This window comes from Homarus americanus, unplaced genomic scaffold, assembly GCF_018991925.1.
Source record: "Homarus americanus isolate GMGI-L3 unplaced genomic scaffold, GMGI_Hamer_2.0 scaffold23578, whole genome shotgun sequence".
Lineage (NCBI taxonomy): Eukaryota > Metazoa > Arthropoda > Malacostraca > Decapoda > Nephropidae > Homarus > Homarus americanus.
Genome location: NW_024733231.1, coordinates 2,144,668 through 2,162,522, shown reverse-complemented (window position 1 = coordinate 2,162,522; position 17,855 = coordinate 2,144,668). Strand labels below are relative to the sequence as shown.

At 36.8% G+C, this 17,855-nt stretch overlaps 1 protein-coding gene across 1 annotated transcript; it reads right to left on the bottom strand.

The window, feature by feature from the left end:
* Positions 1–9,099: 9,099 nt before the first annotated feature.
* On the bottom strand, positions 9,100–17,855 carry LOC121869540 (U5 small nuclear ribonucleoprotein 200 kDa helicase-like). Its single transcript, XM_042370918.1, has 2 exons — positions 17,796–17,855; positions 9,100–16,100 (listed from the first exon to the last, which is right to left on the bottom strand). The coding sequence occupies exons 1-2, from the start codon at positions 17,838–17,840 to the stop codon at positions 9,741–9,743; spliced, it is 6,405 nt and encodes a 2,134-aa protein (XP_042226852.1). The 5' UTR covers positions 17,841–17,855; the 3' UTR covers positions 9,100–9,740.

Genomic DNA, 17,855 nt, shown 5'->3' with positions numbered 1-17,855 from the left:
ACCACAAAACTCTCACTTTTAACCTTGCCAGCCATTTTAAAGGGAATTACAAACATCAGGACTCGAAAATACGTACAGTAATTCAAAAAATTTTTGGTACGACTGGGGCAGTCGTATGTCCGGGTGGTCGTAAGTCGAGGAGTGGCTGTATTGTTCTTATTGTCCATTCGGTATCTGCATTCTTTTTGTTTTAGCTCAATAAAATGTTTCAATATCAAATCACCGATACGTGATCTCTATTGGAGTAAATTAACCAGTTTTGTAGGTTACCAGAAACAGATAGACAGAGAGACAAATTTATTGGGAAAGACATGAATAGAAAACTTTTGTGTTAAGGAAATTAACAACACATGATTTTGTGCCCATATCCTTTAAATTTTGTCTTTGTACAAACATTCAAGTTTCCCTCTTTACACACACCAACTTGGTGTTAGACCTGCTGGGCTGAGCTGAGGCTCTCCCCCCACCACATACACAACCACACACCCATTCTTATCTCAGTTTTTTACCACAACATCGACTTGATCGTTGGATCTAGCTGTCGCTAACCTTAAAGTAATGGCCCAGTGAAAGTTTCTATGTGTCTTTCTCCTCAAACACCACGTGTTTATGTAATAATTGTAATATAGCAAATAATTTTCATTGCTTTTTGATTCAAAGCGATGTGCACATACAAACACTCATGTACAGTACTTGTAGATATACAGTATACAATCAAAACTATAAATGAGTAGCATCATTACTAATCGAACAAACCCAGCCTAACAGTTTCTACAGTTTGGTCAGAATAACAAAGACATCAATGGTGTTACACTATTACAACATTAATAATAAAGATATCTCTATATTGAAAATCTGTTACATATCAATTAACTGTAAGATTATCCCCAAAATGCAAGACACACTTAAAATCGTTGACAGTTTGAAAATGCTGTCTTCATATACTGTACTAATGGTTAATTAACCAGTATCATAAAAATCATTAGGTACTGAGTGGTTCGGTGTCTTCCTAAACATGGGTGATCAGACTCTGTCCATGTAATCCAGTTGCCTCTGAAGATGTCTTGAATAAAGACAAAGCCAAGGTGCTCCGTTGTTTCCATTTTCCGTGTGATTTTATCAAGATTTATCTTATCCACGTTTTCATTGTGTGAAATATATATATATATATATATATATATATATATATATATATATATATATATATATATATATATATATATATATATATATATATATATATATATATATATATATATATATATATATATATATATATATATATATATATATATATATATATATATATATATATATATATATATATATATATATATATATATATATATATATATATATATACACACACAGTGGGGTATGCTATAACGAATCTAATTGGTTCTAGAACCTTGTTCGTTATAGCATTCGTTCGTTATAGGATTAATCCGTTCCAGGCCCCCAAATACAACCACTTAACACTGAAAAATATAATATAAAATTGTAAAAATTGTAAAAAAGTGCATAAATATGCATCTAAACCCCTGAAATAAAGAATATCATTAATACTTGTAATAAAAAAACAATAAATTAGTAAAAAAAAAAAAAAATAAATAAATGTTCGTTGTAGGAGTTTCGTTCGTTATAGCATTCTCAATTTTATAGGTAAAACCGTTCGTTATAGGAATATTCGTAGTAGGATCCGTTCGTTATAGCATACCCCACTGTATATATATATATATATATATATATATATATATATATATATATATATATATATATATATATATATATATATATATATATATATATATATATATATACTTCATTTTTAGTCCATATAACACGCGGACTTTGAACATATATGTTCAAAGTCCGCGTGTTATATGGACTAAAAATGAAGTATATATATGTACCTCGCGTTTCATACCAGCTGGATTCGGTAAAATGCTACTGACACCACATAAGAGGCACAGGCAGTTTCCCATTGAGGTTCACGGCGCCATCAGCTCGATGAACAGGCTTTGTGTGAAATATAACAGAGTCTAGAACTGCTTTTAGTGTCCTTGTGGCCTAGCCGGTAAGCGTTCCCTAGTCACACCCAGTAGGTCGAGGGTTCGATTCCTTGCTGGTGAGGTCGTTGATATATATATATATATATATATATATATATATATATATATATATATATATATATATATATATATATATATATATATATATATATATATATATATATATATATATATACAGTGACCTCGATTTAACAAAATTTCAGTTAACGAACTGCCTTCCATAAGGATCTTCAATTCGGTTAACGAAAAAAATTCGGTTAACGAATTTCTTACGAACCGACCTCAACATGTTTTCGCTTGCACTGACCGGGCAACCAGCTTTAGTATCAGTCCGCCAATACATTAATCGGTTCTAGGGCTTAAATTCCTTACTATTTTAGTAAATATCAAGAAGTTTATACTATTCAATAATTTTAAAAGTTTAATATTCAATTTTTTAGTCATTTTAACAATTATTGAACATAATTGAAGGTAAAGTGACTAGTTTAATGCGCGGCATCCAGCCTCTTAACACAGCAAACAGGAGTTAGTCTCTCTCTGTTTTCACTGGAGGTAACATCTTGCTTGAGACTCTCTTCAACTAAACACTTTTTTTCTGTGTTTCCAAGCAAATTATTGGTCATTTTGAAATATATTTTACATATTGACAATATATAATGCAGTGCAGTGTTGATTTAAAGAAAATAATCTTGAAATACACCAAGAGAACTAAAATTTTATGGGTGAAATGGTGCCATGGGGTGACTTCTCTTCCACCCCAATGCCTTCTCTTCTTCCTTCTCCTCCACCCCCATTCTAAATCCCATCATCATCCAGGAGCCTTCTACATACACACCTCAAAGTAAGTGAACTTTTCTACCATTTTTGTTGAATTTAGGAAATTTTCGGTGAGCTGGAACCAATTACCCAAAAACCCATTGAAACAATGGTTTCGGTTAACGAACGACCTTCTGGAACGAATTGAGTTCGTTAACGAGGGGTCACTGTATATATATATATATAAGTGAAAAGCATGGAGTCATGGCCACCTAGAACAGAAGGCCTGGGTGTAGGTTTGAGGATGTCATTCTGGGAGGCAGCGACCACACTGGCTCGCTCTCTATCTCCGAGTCATATTTACATAAACTATGGTTTATGGCTACAATTTTCTTTTATATTGTTGAAGGAAGTATATTGACTAAATATAGTACAGTAGTCTACTTTCTGATTCAGGAATAAACATACAATCAACACAGAATTGGCTATAAAGAAAACATTGTCTTCTATAAATAATTCATATTCCCATTCTTATCACCATTATAATTACCAAAACTGTTAATGCCTAGTACAGTCAACCAAGTTATTTCTGCCACATTGAATCATTTTCATTATGTACAAATTTATTTAGTATGATGTAATGTTTATAACATTATTTTCATAATTTGATTTTGCAATTGAGGTAATGCAAATCAAATACTGTACATAAATCAACCTCTGGTCTCATTTACATAATCAAATAGACTGTATGTAAGGGCAACATCTTCCCTGACTGTAGCCTACATACCTACCTACATGAGCTTTCAGGAAAATGATGTGACAACATGTTCATAAGACAAAACAAGTAATATACAGTACTCTTAATAACATCGGTCCTAACAATTTATTTAATTGTTAAATCAATTATCAATTTAATGGAAGCCTTTTTAGGGGTAATTGTACTGCAGCAACTTATATTAAGTAGAATTGTATTAAGTTCATTACCAATGGGGAACCATTCAAATTGACAAAGGGTACTACAGGGTACCAAATTAAAACACTACTACCCCATCTCTGAACACAACAAAACATAATGTTTGACATGTAGACAAAGCTGCCGGGAATAAGTTTTTAATTTATTATTGTACAGTATACTGTAAGGTACAATACTGTATTTCGTTTATATTTAATGTTATGTTAATTCTATTACCGGTATACAGTACTTTGTATGTACAGTATACTTTTTCTGTGAGTTGGAACCAATTACCCAATATCCCATTGAAATAATAGATTCGGTTAATGAACGACTCCGTGGAACCAATTGTGTTCGTTAACCGAGGGACCACTGTACTTACTTAAACCCCTGTAATTTCTTTGAAGCCAGTTATATACGTTTGGAATTTGATATATTATATATAAATTTATCCAATACATCACTGTTTGTGAGCTACCAAAAGCTAACAATGGCAGAACAACGAAAAACATGCGATGAATTATATTCATAATTTAACTACTCTAATTTAATTAATTCAGATCTATGACCATTTCTACCCTTACTAAACAAGAAGATTAACTTGTCCAAGTCTTATCTTTGATGAAATTCAGTCCAGAAAAATAGAAATGAGAATAAAAGCAGATCGAAAAGTTCCTACAATCTCTCTCGTTTAGGCGGCGCTATCGGCCTTCAGTAGTGATGTCATCATCAGATTTGCACGGGAGACCCAGGCCTTCTCTCCTAGGTGACCTTGATGTAGTACTGCACATACTCATCCTCTCACAGCCTTGTCAACTGACTACCCGTGGCACCCGACACCACCATCATTAATACCAATTTTTACCACTAATGGCATTAAAACAATAAGCATGTGAATTTAAGAATATACAAAAGAATCATGTAGGTTATGGTAATGAGTGACCTCTAGAGGCATGTGTGTTATCACTCTCGTGGCTGTACATCAGCTGATGCTTCTTCTCTGCACACCTACAAGGTTTTCAATTAAGGTTTGATTTTTCTTTTTGCATGACAGTACTAAAAAGTTGCAATAATCAATTATTTTGGCCATAAATATTTAATTATGGTACCTGTACAGTATATCAAATTGGCAATATGAAAAATTGCAAATAAACAAAGATTCCTGTCAATGAAAATACAGCTAGACCCCGACTTACATCTACATGGATTTATGTCCATTGGTACTGACGACCTGCTTTGACCGTACGTCCGTCGGGACATAAGACTGCGACCGTCGTGACCAAAAATATTTTCAAATGACGTGCGCATTTTCTATACCGAAACGTTTCCGTCCCGGGCGAGAGGGTGGCGCGTCTCGGGTCGCCTCGTGGGTACACTCACTCAGTGGAGCGCTTTGTTTGTGTTTGGCTATTGTATCCTATGCTGATTGCGCTGTGAACTTTCGTTATTATCGTATTTAATTGACTTTATAATGACTAGAAAGTGTAAAAGTGAGAGTGCTGGTGGTGTTCCAAGGAAAAGGAGACAGGCAATTACTTTTGAGATGAAAATGAAGATAATTACACAGTATGAGAATGGAAAAACAGTAGCAACAATCTCACGTGACCTATGTTTCTCACACTCGACTATATCCACTATATTCTTAAGGACAAGGAACGTATTCGTGAAGTGGTGAAAGGAGCAACACCTATAAAGGGAACTATAATATCAAAGAGAAGACAAGGTCCTATTCACAATATGGAAAAATTATTGGTGATATGGATAGACGACCAGATACAGAAGCGAGTACCCTTAAGCGTTCTTACCATACAGGCTAAAGCAAGAAGCCTGTTCCAAAGCCTGAAGGAGCAGGCAGGAGATGAATGTGATCAAACCTTTACAGGAAGTCATGGGTGGTTTGATAGATTTAAAAAAACGCTACAGTCTACACAATGTTAAGGTGAGTGGAGAGGCAGCTAGTGCCGATGTTGGTGCTGCCGAAGCTTTTAAGGAGGAGTTAGATGATGTGATTGTGGAAGGGAATTATTTGCCTGAGCAAATATTCAATGTGGATGAGACTGGATTATTGTGGAAGCGCATTGCCTTAGCGGACATACATCCACAAAGAGGTGAAAACAATGCCCGGATTCAAGGCATTCAAGGACAGAATTACACTTCTGTTGGGGGGGGAATGTTGCTGGTTTCAAGCTAAAGCCCTTCATGATCTATCATTTAGAGAACCCCAGGGCTTTTAAACATGTCAGCAAGCACACACACTGCCAGTGTTTTATCGCAGTAACAAGAAAGCCTGGATGACCCTAGAACTGTTTGAGGATTGGTTCATGACTTGTTTCATTCCACGAGCCAAGGAGTATTGTCTGCAACAACAGATTCCATTCAAGATTTTACTGATTTTGGATAATGCTCTGGGACACCCACCACACCTGGACGACATGCACCCTGATGTTAAGGTAGTGTACATTCCACCTAACACTACCTCTATCATCCAACCCATGGATCAAGGTGCTATTGCTGCCTTTAAAGCGTATTGTTTACGCACGACCTTCGCTCAGGCTGTTGCTGCTACTGAAGGTGAGAAAACGCTCAGACAGTTTTGGAAGGAGTACAACATTTTGTCATGTATAAAGAACATTAGTGCAGCATGGGATCAGGTTACAAAACATTGCATGAATGGAATATGGAAGAAAATCCTGAAAAGATATGTGCACAGTTTCAAAGGATTTAATGAAAATGAAGTTATTTCGGATATTAGTAACAAGATAGTGGAGTTAGGTAAACAGCTGGAGTTAGAAATTGATACTGAAGATGTTGGACAGTTGGTTGAAAGTGTAGCAGAAGAGCTCAGTAACGAGGATCTTATTGAACTAGATGCACAGAAAATTGCAGAGGAAGAAGAGAGACAAAATGTAGAAGAAGAACCTGCACCCCCCAAAAAGTTTTCAGTGAAACAAATGGCAGAGGCATTTGCTACAATTTATAAAACAATGCAAATGTTTGATGGCATGGATCAAAATTATGAGCGTTATGCCAAAGTTGACAGAACGATCCAAGATGCACTTGCTTGCTACAGAGAAATTTATAATGAAAAGAAAAAGCAAACTGTGCAGTCTAAATTGGACATCTATTTCAAGAAGTTCCCCAGTGCTGTCTCCTCACGCCCCACCAGTGCTGCCTTCACTCCCTCAAGATGAACCAATACCTTCAACCAGCAAGTTTTCACAGCACATAAACCTGTCTGAAGAAAGCGACATTGATGACCCACCCAGACCTGTCTCCTCTTCTGCTTCTTCCAATTAATATAGTCTCCATGTATCCTGTAAATAGAAAATTATGGGGGCCGTGTGTGCATTCAGCTGACTACATTTAAGGTAAGTGCTCAGTCACACTGTATCCATTCCTCATTATTTATTACTTTTACTGTACTGTATCCATTCCTCATTATTTATTACGTTTAGTGTACTGTATTTCATTGTAGATTTTTAATTTTTTTTTTTAATAAAAAAAAAAACTATATATTTTTTTTATCTATGTCGGACTTACGACCTGGATTTGGGTCCCTAACCCCGTCGTAAGTCGGGGTCTAGCTGTACTGTACCTACATATTCAATAATTTCAGGGGCCACACTGATAGACAAGAAAATCCTAATCCCTGGTAGGCAGCTTATGTAAACTTCCAGTACTATACCATATAAAAATTGTGAAAAAATAAAAATAAATAATAATGACTATCAGTGTAGATCTGTAATGTGTGTCTGCACATAGCTGCATAAAATTGATGCAGTAATATCAATCTATCAATAAGATGTATCCAAGGAGAGAATATAGCATACCATAATAAACCATATTAAAGGCAGTCTTCGAATTATGACGGATACATTCCTGGACCCTGATCGTAAGTCAATTTGTTGGGAAGTCAGAAGAATGTTCATTCCATAGTTTAAGTTTGGTTAAAGCACAACCCTGCCCATACAAAACAATACAGTAATATCCGATACATAAGAAATAATCTAAATAATGTAAATAAAGTGATGTTAAACAATATAATGAAATTAATGTAAAAAAGGGGTTTTAATTAATTTTTTTACAAAGAATGTATTGGGATCTCGTTCATAAGTGTGGGTGATCGTAAGTCAGAGGGTCGTAAAGTGGGGACTGCCTGTAATTGTCACTTTGATTATATGTACTGTGTTATTAGTTCCTACAAATACCTGTACATTAACACACTTCTTAATTCTCTAGCACATTCAACATTATTAACTCTCAGTCTCTTCAGTGTCCTAAACTCAAGCACAGTTGTCTCATCACTCACACCATCACAAACAGTCACCGAGTCATCTGCCTCAATGTCCAATTTCTCATTTACTCTTATGTAATGTGAAAAGTTTAATTAAATAAATTAAATGATTTAAATTCTTAAATTTTATATTTAGGACACTCAAATCTTTTATAAAGTTGTTATATCTTTGAAAAAAGAGAGAGATATTTTTTTGCAGGTCACTCAGTGAGGACCCATTATTCATAAATGTGGAATATATGATACAGACTGAGGGCTGCAGTTGGATATACGAGTTAACAAAATGATATACCCTGTACTGTACTGTGTCATCCAACTAATATCACAACCACTGAAGTTAATCATGACACCAGTTTTAGTTTTTGTTTAAGATTGCATAAGCATTTGTACTGTACTTACATTTTTTTAAGTTCTGTGAAAATAGTAGTGGACAATGATTTTTGACTATCAGTACACCAAACTCACTTCATCCTATTCACTGGTAGTTGTCAAGAAAACATATGTACTGTTGTAGTGTCTAGTATAAGAACATATGAATTGGTTTAATGATTAATTGATAGTCTTGCTAATTTCATTCTGCTGGCCTTCATTAATACCCTAAAATAATATACAGTATATAATATATAAAATCAATTGTTACAAAAAGAAGTTCCTGTCTAATAAGAAGATCCCAGAAGAAACAACTGAAACAGCCTTTGTAGTTTCACTCTTCATCCACTGCAAAATATTTTACCTACAGTATATCATTGGTTTTTAATCACACATACCTTTCTTTTAATCCAAAATACAGTACAGTACTGTACCATCAATTCTGAAGCAAAAACCAAGATTACATATTTACATAATTACATCATCATACATGAATACTCTTATCACATTAAATGTACTGTACACAATTAATACTCACAAGGTTAACCAAGCCCCAAAACTGTTCCGTATGTTTTCTCTTCTATCACTATGAGATGAATGCCAACACAAATGTTTATTTTCTCATAAAAGGAAAAAAAGTATAAATGAAACCACTATTATTATAGTAACATCTTGTTATGAAATATAAGTGTACATAAGCAGAATGTTGAACCTTTACTACAAAACATTTATCAAGACGAAATTACAATATACAGGATTAGTTGCTTCTTTTTCCCCCAGCAACTTTCCACAGGTACACAATGATGTAAATATGCAAAGAATAAGATTTATCACAAAATTATGTCCTTGAATACACGAATAACCATTTTCCACCATTAACATCACCAAAAATAAGATGACACAAGAAATTCAAAAGAATTAATAATGAGTGTACAGTAATATTTCAAGCCACTGTATTTATAGTATAAACACCCAACTTTGTAAATACAGTACTGCATACCTGTACAAGGAAACAATCTGGTTAAATAATTATCCATTTCCAATAAAAATTCACACAAATTAAATTGGCTACTTTAGTAAGACAGGAAACTATATAATACACTGTTGTACACTTCCACCTTTTGTTACTTCATTATTCACTTGAAGAAAATAATCTTTTCCTTAAGTCTGAAAATTTACAGCTTATTTAACAAAACTTATTTCAACAAATGTAAAGGTAGGTGCAGATACAGCCAATCCACTTAAATATAAACATGGTTCTGGTACAGAAATATTTACAAAATGGAGCATAAAATCATTAATCACTCTCGGACTCTGACTCAGATTCAGCTTCTCTAACTCTTAGGGGCACCTTGTACTCCTGATCACAGCCCATATAGGCATCACTCATAAAATACAGCCTGTACTCATAAGCTCCTTCACTTGGAGCTACAAAATCCAATTTGACCTTTGCTTTTTGTTGAAGGGTGAGACGCTTAATGGAGATTAGGGAGTTTGGTTTAGGATCACCAATAATAACCCACCACCCTTCTTCTCGCTTGTGTGGGAACAGAGGAGCAATGACTGGTCCAGGTTCATCTTCACGTTCAAGTACCACTTCAACATTGACCATCGACCCACTCGTAATAGAGTCTGCATCAATGACTTCATAATCTAAATTAATGCTAGGATAGCGGTTACAGAAACGAGCCACATCTGTCATCTGAGCATCAGACAACTGAAGGAGACGATTGCGATCATCATCCTCAAGTTCTAAAATGTCGAAGACAGACGTCACATCCTTGGCTTCACAACGCTCAATCATATCGCTTGTAAAATGAGGCAACTGTTTCAAGTATGAATCTTTAGACCACATGGCCTGAGTCACCATCTGTGCGAGAGTCATAGCAGACAAAGCAGGAGCTAACCATCCATTGGAGGATAACACATCTACACAAGCTTGAATCAACCTTAAGGCACGACCAAGAACGAGCTCAGTATCTTGCTGCAATTCAGCACTGAGAGTGAGTCGAGATAGATGGGCCTGCAACATAAGGTTAGTCTTTGTGTGGGGATCTGTTACTTTTCCCTCGGGTTTGTTGGGCACTTTTTGTACAAGACGTCTCAATGTGTCTTCTTCTCCATGACGAATGGGGACATTTTCATATTCTGCAGCACTTGAAATAATCTCCAGTAATCCACGAATCTTTGTCTTGCTGTTCAATGATTTGTTGAACAACTCTATGGTAGTATAGTTGATGTAGTAATATGATGCAATGATACCCAAGTTTAGAGGAGCAGTGTCCATGTCATCTTCAATGGTGATGCATCTTGACTCTTCAAGGTCATGCAGGGTATTTTCCACGAGATCAGAAAGGTGATCAGATAAGTGGCGATGTGAAACACCTTGAAGACCATAGTAGTTTGGATTCTGAGTCATACGACGGTAGAGGAAGGTCCAAGTTACATAGTCTACTGCTTCTTGTTTATTTTCAATTGTACGGGTGACAATTTCAGCATTAAAGTGATCATGTAGTGCATGATCAAGATGGCTTTCAATGGGTAGTGGCTCATAAAGAAACTTCTTGAAATAGTCCTTCTTGGAAGAATGGCACATAAGAACACACTTTGCCTCATCATCCTCATTTGGTCGGTTTGCACGACCAACCATTTGCAAGGTGTCTGTAATTGGGTAGTCTTCATAGTTGTGAAGACGACCATTGTAGCTCTGTGTATCTGTGATAATAACCAAGTGTGAAGGAGCTGTTACAGCCCAACAGAGTGCACGACTCACAACTACAACCTGAATTGCCTCTGCTTCAAACAATCTCTCCACCATCCTTCGGTCACGTGCGCTTAGACCTTCATGCAGGTAACCAACACCCTGGCTGACCAATTCTCTCAACATCTCATCACTAATTTGAGGAAGGAATTCTACCATCTCTTCTGGATTTACTTGTAAGAATCTTTGTGGTTCTTTGTCTGCAGCGGCAAAAGTGAGAAGATCACTAGCTGTAATCATACTCTGCTTACGAGACGGCACAAACACCATGGCTGGCTTACGTGGACTGTGTTTTAAAATGGCAAGGTAAGCAGGTTTGGCCATGGCATATATCCGAGAAGCATTGTGTGGATTGTTAAAGCCTTGAATATGTAGCTCTAGTGGCAAGGGTCGAACATTTGGATGGAAATTGAATGTATAGTTAGAGGAACATCCAAGCCACTGAGCAACATCTCGGGCATTTGCCAAAGAGGAACTAAGAGCTACAATACGAATGTGCCTGCTGATCTTAGACGCAATGTAGCGTATGCGAGAACATACTACCTCCAGTGTAGGGCCATCAGATCCACCCATTAACTGCAGTTCATCAACTATGAACAGACTAATATTTTGTACATTTTTTCTCTGTTTCCACCTACGTGAAAGTACATCCCATTTCTCAGCTGTACTTACAACAATGTTTGCCCTATTCAAGAGTTTCAAGTCTGCTCCAGTTTCACCAGTTAAAAGCACAACTCTCTTGTCCAAGTTACTAAACTTCTCTTGCCAGTGCTCATACATACTCTCAACTATTTCATCCTTAGATGCCACATAAACACACCTTGCCGATTCATCTTGACTAAAGGTACGCAAAATGGCAAATTCTGCACATAGTGTTTTGCCTGAACCAGTTGGTGCAGCAATGAACACACTATCATCTGAATTATATGTAGCATTGAAGACCTGAGTTTGAATGGGATTAAATTGCTGATACTTGTTTAGCATTTTATACAGTGTTTCATATTGTGGGTTTCTTAAAGCCGTGATGGGCAATGGTTGCAAGTCCAAAAGTTCAGTGGGAGGAGGATACTTCTCTGGTAATATGAGATGACGGAATGACACTGGTAACTGGGTCTCTGCTGAAAGCCACTTATCTGAGGTAATGCGGATGAAATAATGTGGATGCAGAGGCTCAAATACAGGAACAAAGAATTTAACTACATGCTCATCCTCTGCAAACTTCTGTTTTAACAGAAAGTATTCATGATGAAGAATATTTTCAGCATCAACATCTTCAACCATAATCCAAAAAGCTTCAGAGCGACCATGAACCTTCTCATCCCACTTAAAATCTGGTGTAATGGTTAGTTCTACTTTAAGCATCTGGCGTGTAATAGGCTGAATGTGGGTTTCCAAGTCAAGTTTGGGCAACTGGTGGATATATTTGTGTATCATCTTTCCACCCTTGGGCATACGGATTAATTCCCCAATCTCATTAGGATCCAGGTCATAAAGACGCTCCCAAGGAACACTCTTCTTCTCAAGTTTGCGAATTGCTTCTTCAGGAATTTTTCTAAACTGCCGTAAGGGAGACATTGACTGCCACATCCTTTTATCTACCATTTTGCACAAGTTTAGAGTTTTGTCTGCCAGCTGTGCCCATGCTCGGTGCAGCACAATTTCAAACATTGCTCTCATTAGTCGCCCTGCACTTTGAGTCACGTACACCATATCTGACATTAGAGCAAATCCGTCTAGTTTTAGCTGTGAGATGTAAGCTTGAAGGAGAATATTAACTTTGGCACTAGGTTCTTCTACACTCTCTTTGATTGGAATGGGAACACGTTCCATTAGCTTTTTCAATTCTAATTTTTCTTCTTCTCTTACCATGATGTTCTTAAACTCAGAACTTTGGGAGAACACCCGGAAAAGTTCAATTTCACTTAGAGTTGGCTTCAGCTGTTGATTATAAACATTCATGGTTTCACAGGTAACATAGAAATAACTGGCAATACGACCCAATTCTGTAACCTGAAAATTACCAGACTTCTTGTCATATTTAATCAAGTTACTTTTCTCCAGTTTCAAGGCAGCAGAATGTATAAGATTTGCTCGATGCTGCTGAAGATGTTTATCAGAACTCTCTGTCTGAACAGCATACAGATTTCCAGCTCTTATCATGCGTACATACAGGTATGTATATCCCAACCAGTTGACAGCTTCCCTCACACTTTGAACAGAACCAAGTACAATTTCAGCATTTAAGAGGTCAGGGAGTTTGTTAATCAGCTGAGACTCAATCGGTAACTGCTGGTTCATAAGGGAGAGATAATACTGAAGCTCAGAATGGTTTGTAATTAAAATACCCTCTCCCTTAGTATCATATTGTGGTCTGCCTGCACGACCCAACATCTGAAGAACATCTAGAGCCCCAAGTTCCACCCAACGACCTTTACTTGCATCATATACTTGAGTCCCTTTGATCACAACTGTGTGGGCAGGGAGATTTACACCCCAAGCTAGTGTAGCTGTTGACACTAAAACTTGTATGTGACGATCAGCAAACAAGTCTTCAACTAAATTTCGATCAACCCTATTCATCCCAGCATGGTGAATAGCAAAGCCATATGGAAGTAGTCCTTTGAGATCATTGTTCTTCACTTGGTCTGCCTCTGTTCGTAACACTTCAGTTGAAGCAGAGCCTTCTCTTAGGAAATTTCCAAGGGTATCCTTTTCTAAACACATATCTAAGATGGCTTTTGCCGTCTTAGCAGTCTCCTTCCGAGAATGAACGAATATTAAGATCTGATTTTTACCTGCATGCTCCATCACTTTCTCATACAAGATATCATTCATAACTTGGTAGCGCTTAATTGCTTTCTTTTCAGTAATTCCAATATACTGCTGAGCTAGTGGGACTGGGCGGAAGCTGTTATCAAAAAAGAAGAGTCCTGTTTTAAGACTGACTCTCAAAAATGCTGCAACATCTTCATAGTTAGGTAAAGTAGCAGATAACCCTACCAGCCTAACAGCATCCCCAGTAGTCTCAGAATTACGTAAAGTTCTTGCAACTAATGCCTCCAAAACTGGTCCACGCTCATCATGGAGAAGGTGGATTTCATCAAATATGATAAGTCTTACAAGCTGTGTGTATGATCTTTCTCCACCACGTCTAGTAATGACATCCCATTTTTCAGGAGTACAGACTATTACCTGCGTCTCCATTATCTGCTCCCGAGTCAACTGATGATCTCCAGTTAGTTCATTAACTTTAAGTCCATATGGTTCCAGCCTCTTAGAAAAGTTCTGTGTCATTTCTGTTACAAGAGATCGCATAGGAGCAACATAGATAATTTTGAAGGCCTCACCATTAATGGTACCATCTTGGTTAGTGTTTTTACCAACTTCTCTGAGAATGGTTAACAAAGCCACATTTGTTTTACCTGCACCAGTAGGTGCACAGAGAAGTAAGTTTTCATCACTCTCCATGGCTGCTTTGTTCAATTTACTTTGAATGCGATTAAGATTCTTGAAGCCATCAAACGCTGGCTGGGCATAGGCAGGAAGGTTAGCAATTGGCACTAAAGTTTCATCTGGAGCAAAAGGTTTTGGCTTTAGGGCAGGCACATGGATTTCATCATACCCTTTCTTCATTTGTCTTGTTGAACCTTCTGGAAGATGACATTTCTTGTTTGAATTGTAATGTGATCCAGTAGTAAATACAAGGCTCTCTAGATCTATAAATTCTCTATGTCCTGGAACTTGACCCGACTTATCATCAGCTTCCATAGCTTCTGTGTTTATTCTCCTTGGACGTGACCCTCCAACTTCCTCTCCATCTTTCGACACATCCATAGCCTCCTCTTCATTTTCTAAAAGAGCCAGTATTCGCTTTAGGTTTGGCTCAGCCAACATAACTCGCCTTATATCTTCCTTTTCCGAGTCTGACTGTGCTGAAGCCAGAAGTGTACAATACAAAACCATTTGACGATTTTTATTAAGAATTTTGATGAACTCAAATTTATCATATCCAAGATTAAGAACAAGTTTGTTTTCACATTCTCGGTCATCCTTGGCAGATTTCAAAATCTCAAGTACATCACTGGATTTAGTCTGAGCCTGTATGGGATCATTATAAAATCTATTGAGTTCTCTTTGAAGCCAATGAGCTCCAATGTCATGTGGACTAAGCACCCTCTCTTTTTTTGTTCCAACTTGCTCTCCACCTGTAAGATTTTCAGCATGAATGGCATGTGACCCAACCACTCCATCTTCATTATCAACTTCATCTTCCTCTTCATCACCAACTTCACCAGCTACTTCATCTTCTTCTTCCTCTTCAGAATCTTCAAACTGAACATTAACGCCATGTGTTTCATCAAGGACTGATTCACTTGCCACTGCCTTTGTCTCATGACCAAAATCAGTAATCTTTTTCCCTAAGTTGACCAACACAGCAAACCTTTCTTCAGCTAGTGAACCCAACAATTCTTCTGTTTCTTTCTTACGTTCACGATCCTTAAGTTTGTCGTTCTTCAACACTGCAAGAACTTCATCTGCTGCACCACACAATACATCACGAGGCTGATCCCCCAGAGCTTCTTGAATGAATGATAAAATTACTTCATATGTTTGTTTTGTGTCTGTGCTCTTGGGGCGATAGAATATGTCTGCCATGTCATCAAGTTCTAATATACTCATGCTCTTTACTGCAATGGTTGGTGTATCCTCACGCTTCTGTTTCTTAGATTTCCGCTGCTGCTCCTCCTTTGGTTGTTGTGGCTTGGTGCGCTGATAGCGATCACCCATTCGTGTTCCCTCCAGCTTCCCCGAGAGGGACATAACCTCTCCCGTTGCCTCATCTTTGCTTCGACGTTCGATAAGCCGAACATCTGCTTGCAAGACAAGATTGGAGTTCTGTAAAAAATAAATAATTATTAACATATTCCTATTTATAATTTATCAAAGGTTAATCAAATAATTTTAAAAATATTAAACTATTTACCTAAAGAATCTAGATCATCCTGTTTATCTGCCTTATAAAAGATTTCCCTATTTTTCATATATCCAGAGACATGAGACTTAAAGTGAAACACTTTATAATGAGGAATATTATTTTTCCCACGTAAGAATTAATGTAATTTGGGGTACAGGATATACATTCCACCATGTACAGTAATAGCCCTTGAAAGCTCAGGATGTGTTCCTAGAGAGAGCCTTCAGCAAATCAGCTCACAGTGGGGTCATTATGACAACACTACTGGACACCAATTCCCCCATTAACGTTCTTGTTAGGTTCCTGAAAACCATGACTTTAAGTGAAACAGCATTAATTGAAAACTACTTTACCATAGACACAATGATATAAATAGAGGTTATGTTCCTTGGGTACATTCTAATCAAAATTTTCTCACAACTTGGCACAAATGTTTCACTTTCAACACTATTACCTTCTTCTTGTTTTAAAGTTTCCAATAAATTTAGAGCTTTCACCTGTATGGGGAGCAACAAACATGGAAAGTTTTGTTGATGCTGATCTTTGATCTACATGTTCAGCATTCTTTCCAAATTTTCCATAATGCCACTTTTGTTAAGAGTTAACTCTGTAGCAGATAACGGAGTAACACTTTTAGCACAGGATTTGATATTTTCTGCATTTCCTTAAATTGTTCTTGCCTACAGTTGTAGGCCACAAATTAACAGCTTTTCCTAAGTCCACAGTTCACTGTTCTTCTTCAAATCTCTTTACAACATCTTATGTGACACTTTTTCTCTTCTTTCTGTTACCACAACCAGTAGTGGTACATAATGCATGCTTAGCACTCATTGTTCTCGGGCTCAAATAAATTTATAATTGGATTTTAAGTGAATGTTGATAAAGCATTAACCAACCACCAAACAAATATAGCGCCCACACTGGTTGTTTACAGAGCCATCTGCTATCACAATGAAGTGCTCAGTGCCTTTGTACTGAATTTTTTAAGTTGTAATACATTTATCTCTTTCATACATAACTTCTTTTCAACGACGATTTAACTAAATGACGGTAATGGGGGAATCGGTGTACTGTACCGTGGAGTATTCGATATGGGGAAACATACTTTTGAAGTCAAATGATGGTCGTACAAGCGTAATTCGGGCTGTGAATCACTTCTCAATTATTATTTGGTGTCATAAAGTAAAAAAAAATTGGTAAACTTAATTTAATCTGAGTTGTGTTGGGTTAGGTTAGGTTAGATTAGATTAGGTGAGGTTAGGTACATTTCTGAGACACCTACACCTGGTTCCTATTATTCAAGAGTAACTAAATATTTTTCTTCACTGGAAAACATATTATGGATGACTTAGACGTGAACCTAACCTAACCACCACCTTTACTGCATATATTGAGTTATAACTACCAGAGCTGAAGTAGATAATGTAGGTAAATGACCGTAGTAGTTATGATTCAAAATATAAAACTAAGGTAGACGCCTCAAATCTGAACATCTGATAGCACCTATTATTATGCAATGATCGGGCCAAAATATGTACTAGAATTAAACCACGTACAGAATCCTAACAAACATAATATATTCTATAAATACAGAGAATGAACAATCAGATATTTACCGCTTTATATTCATACTGCAGCTGGCGGGCGGTCTGGTCCGCCATGCTCCTACACAAACG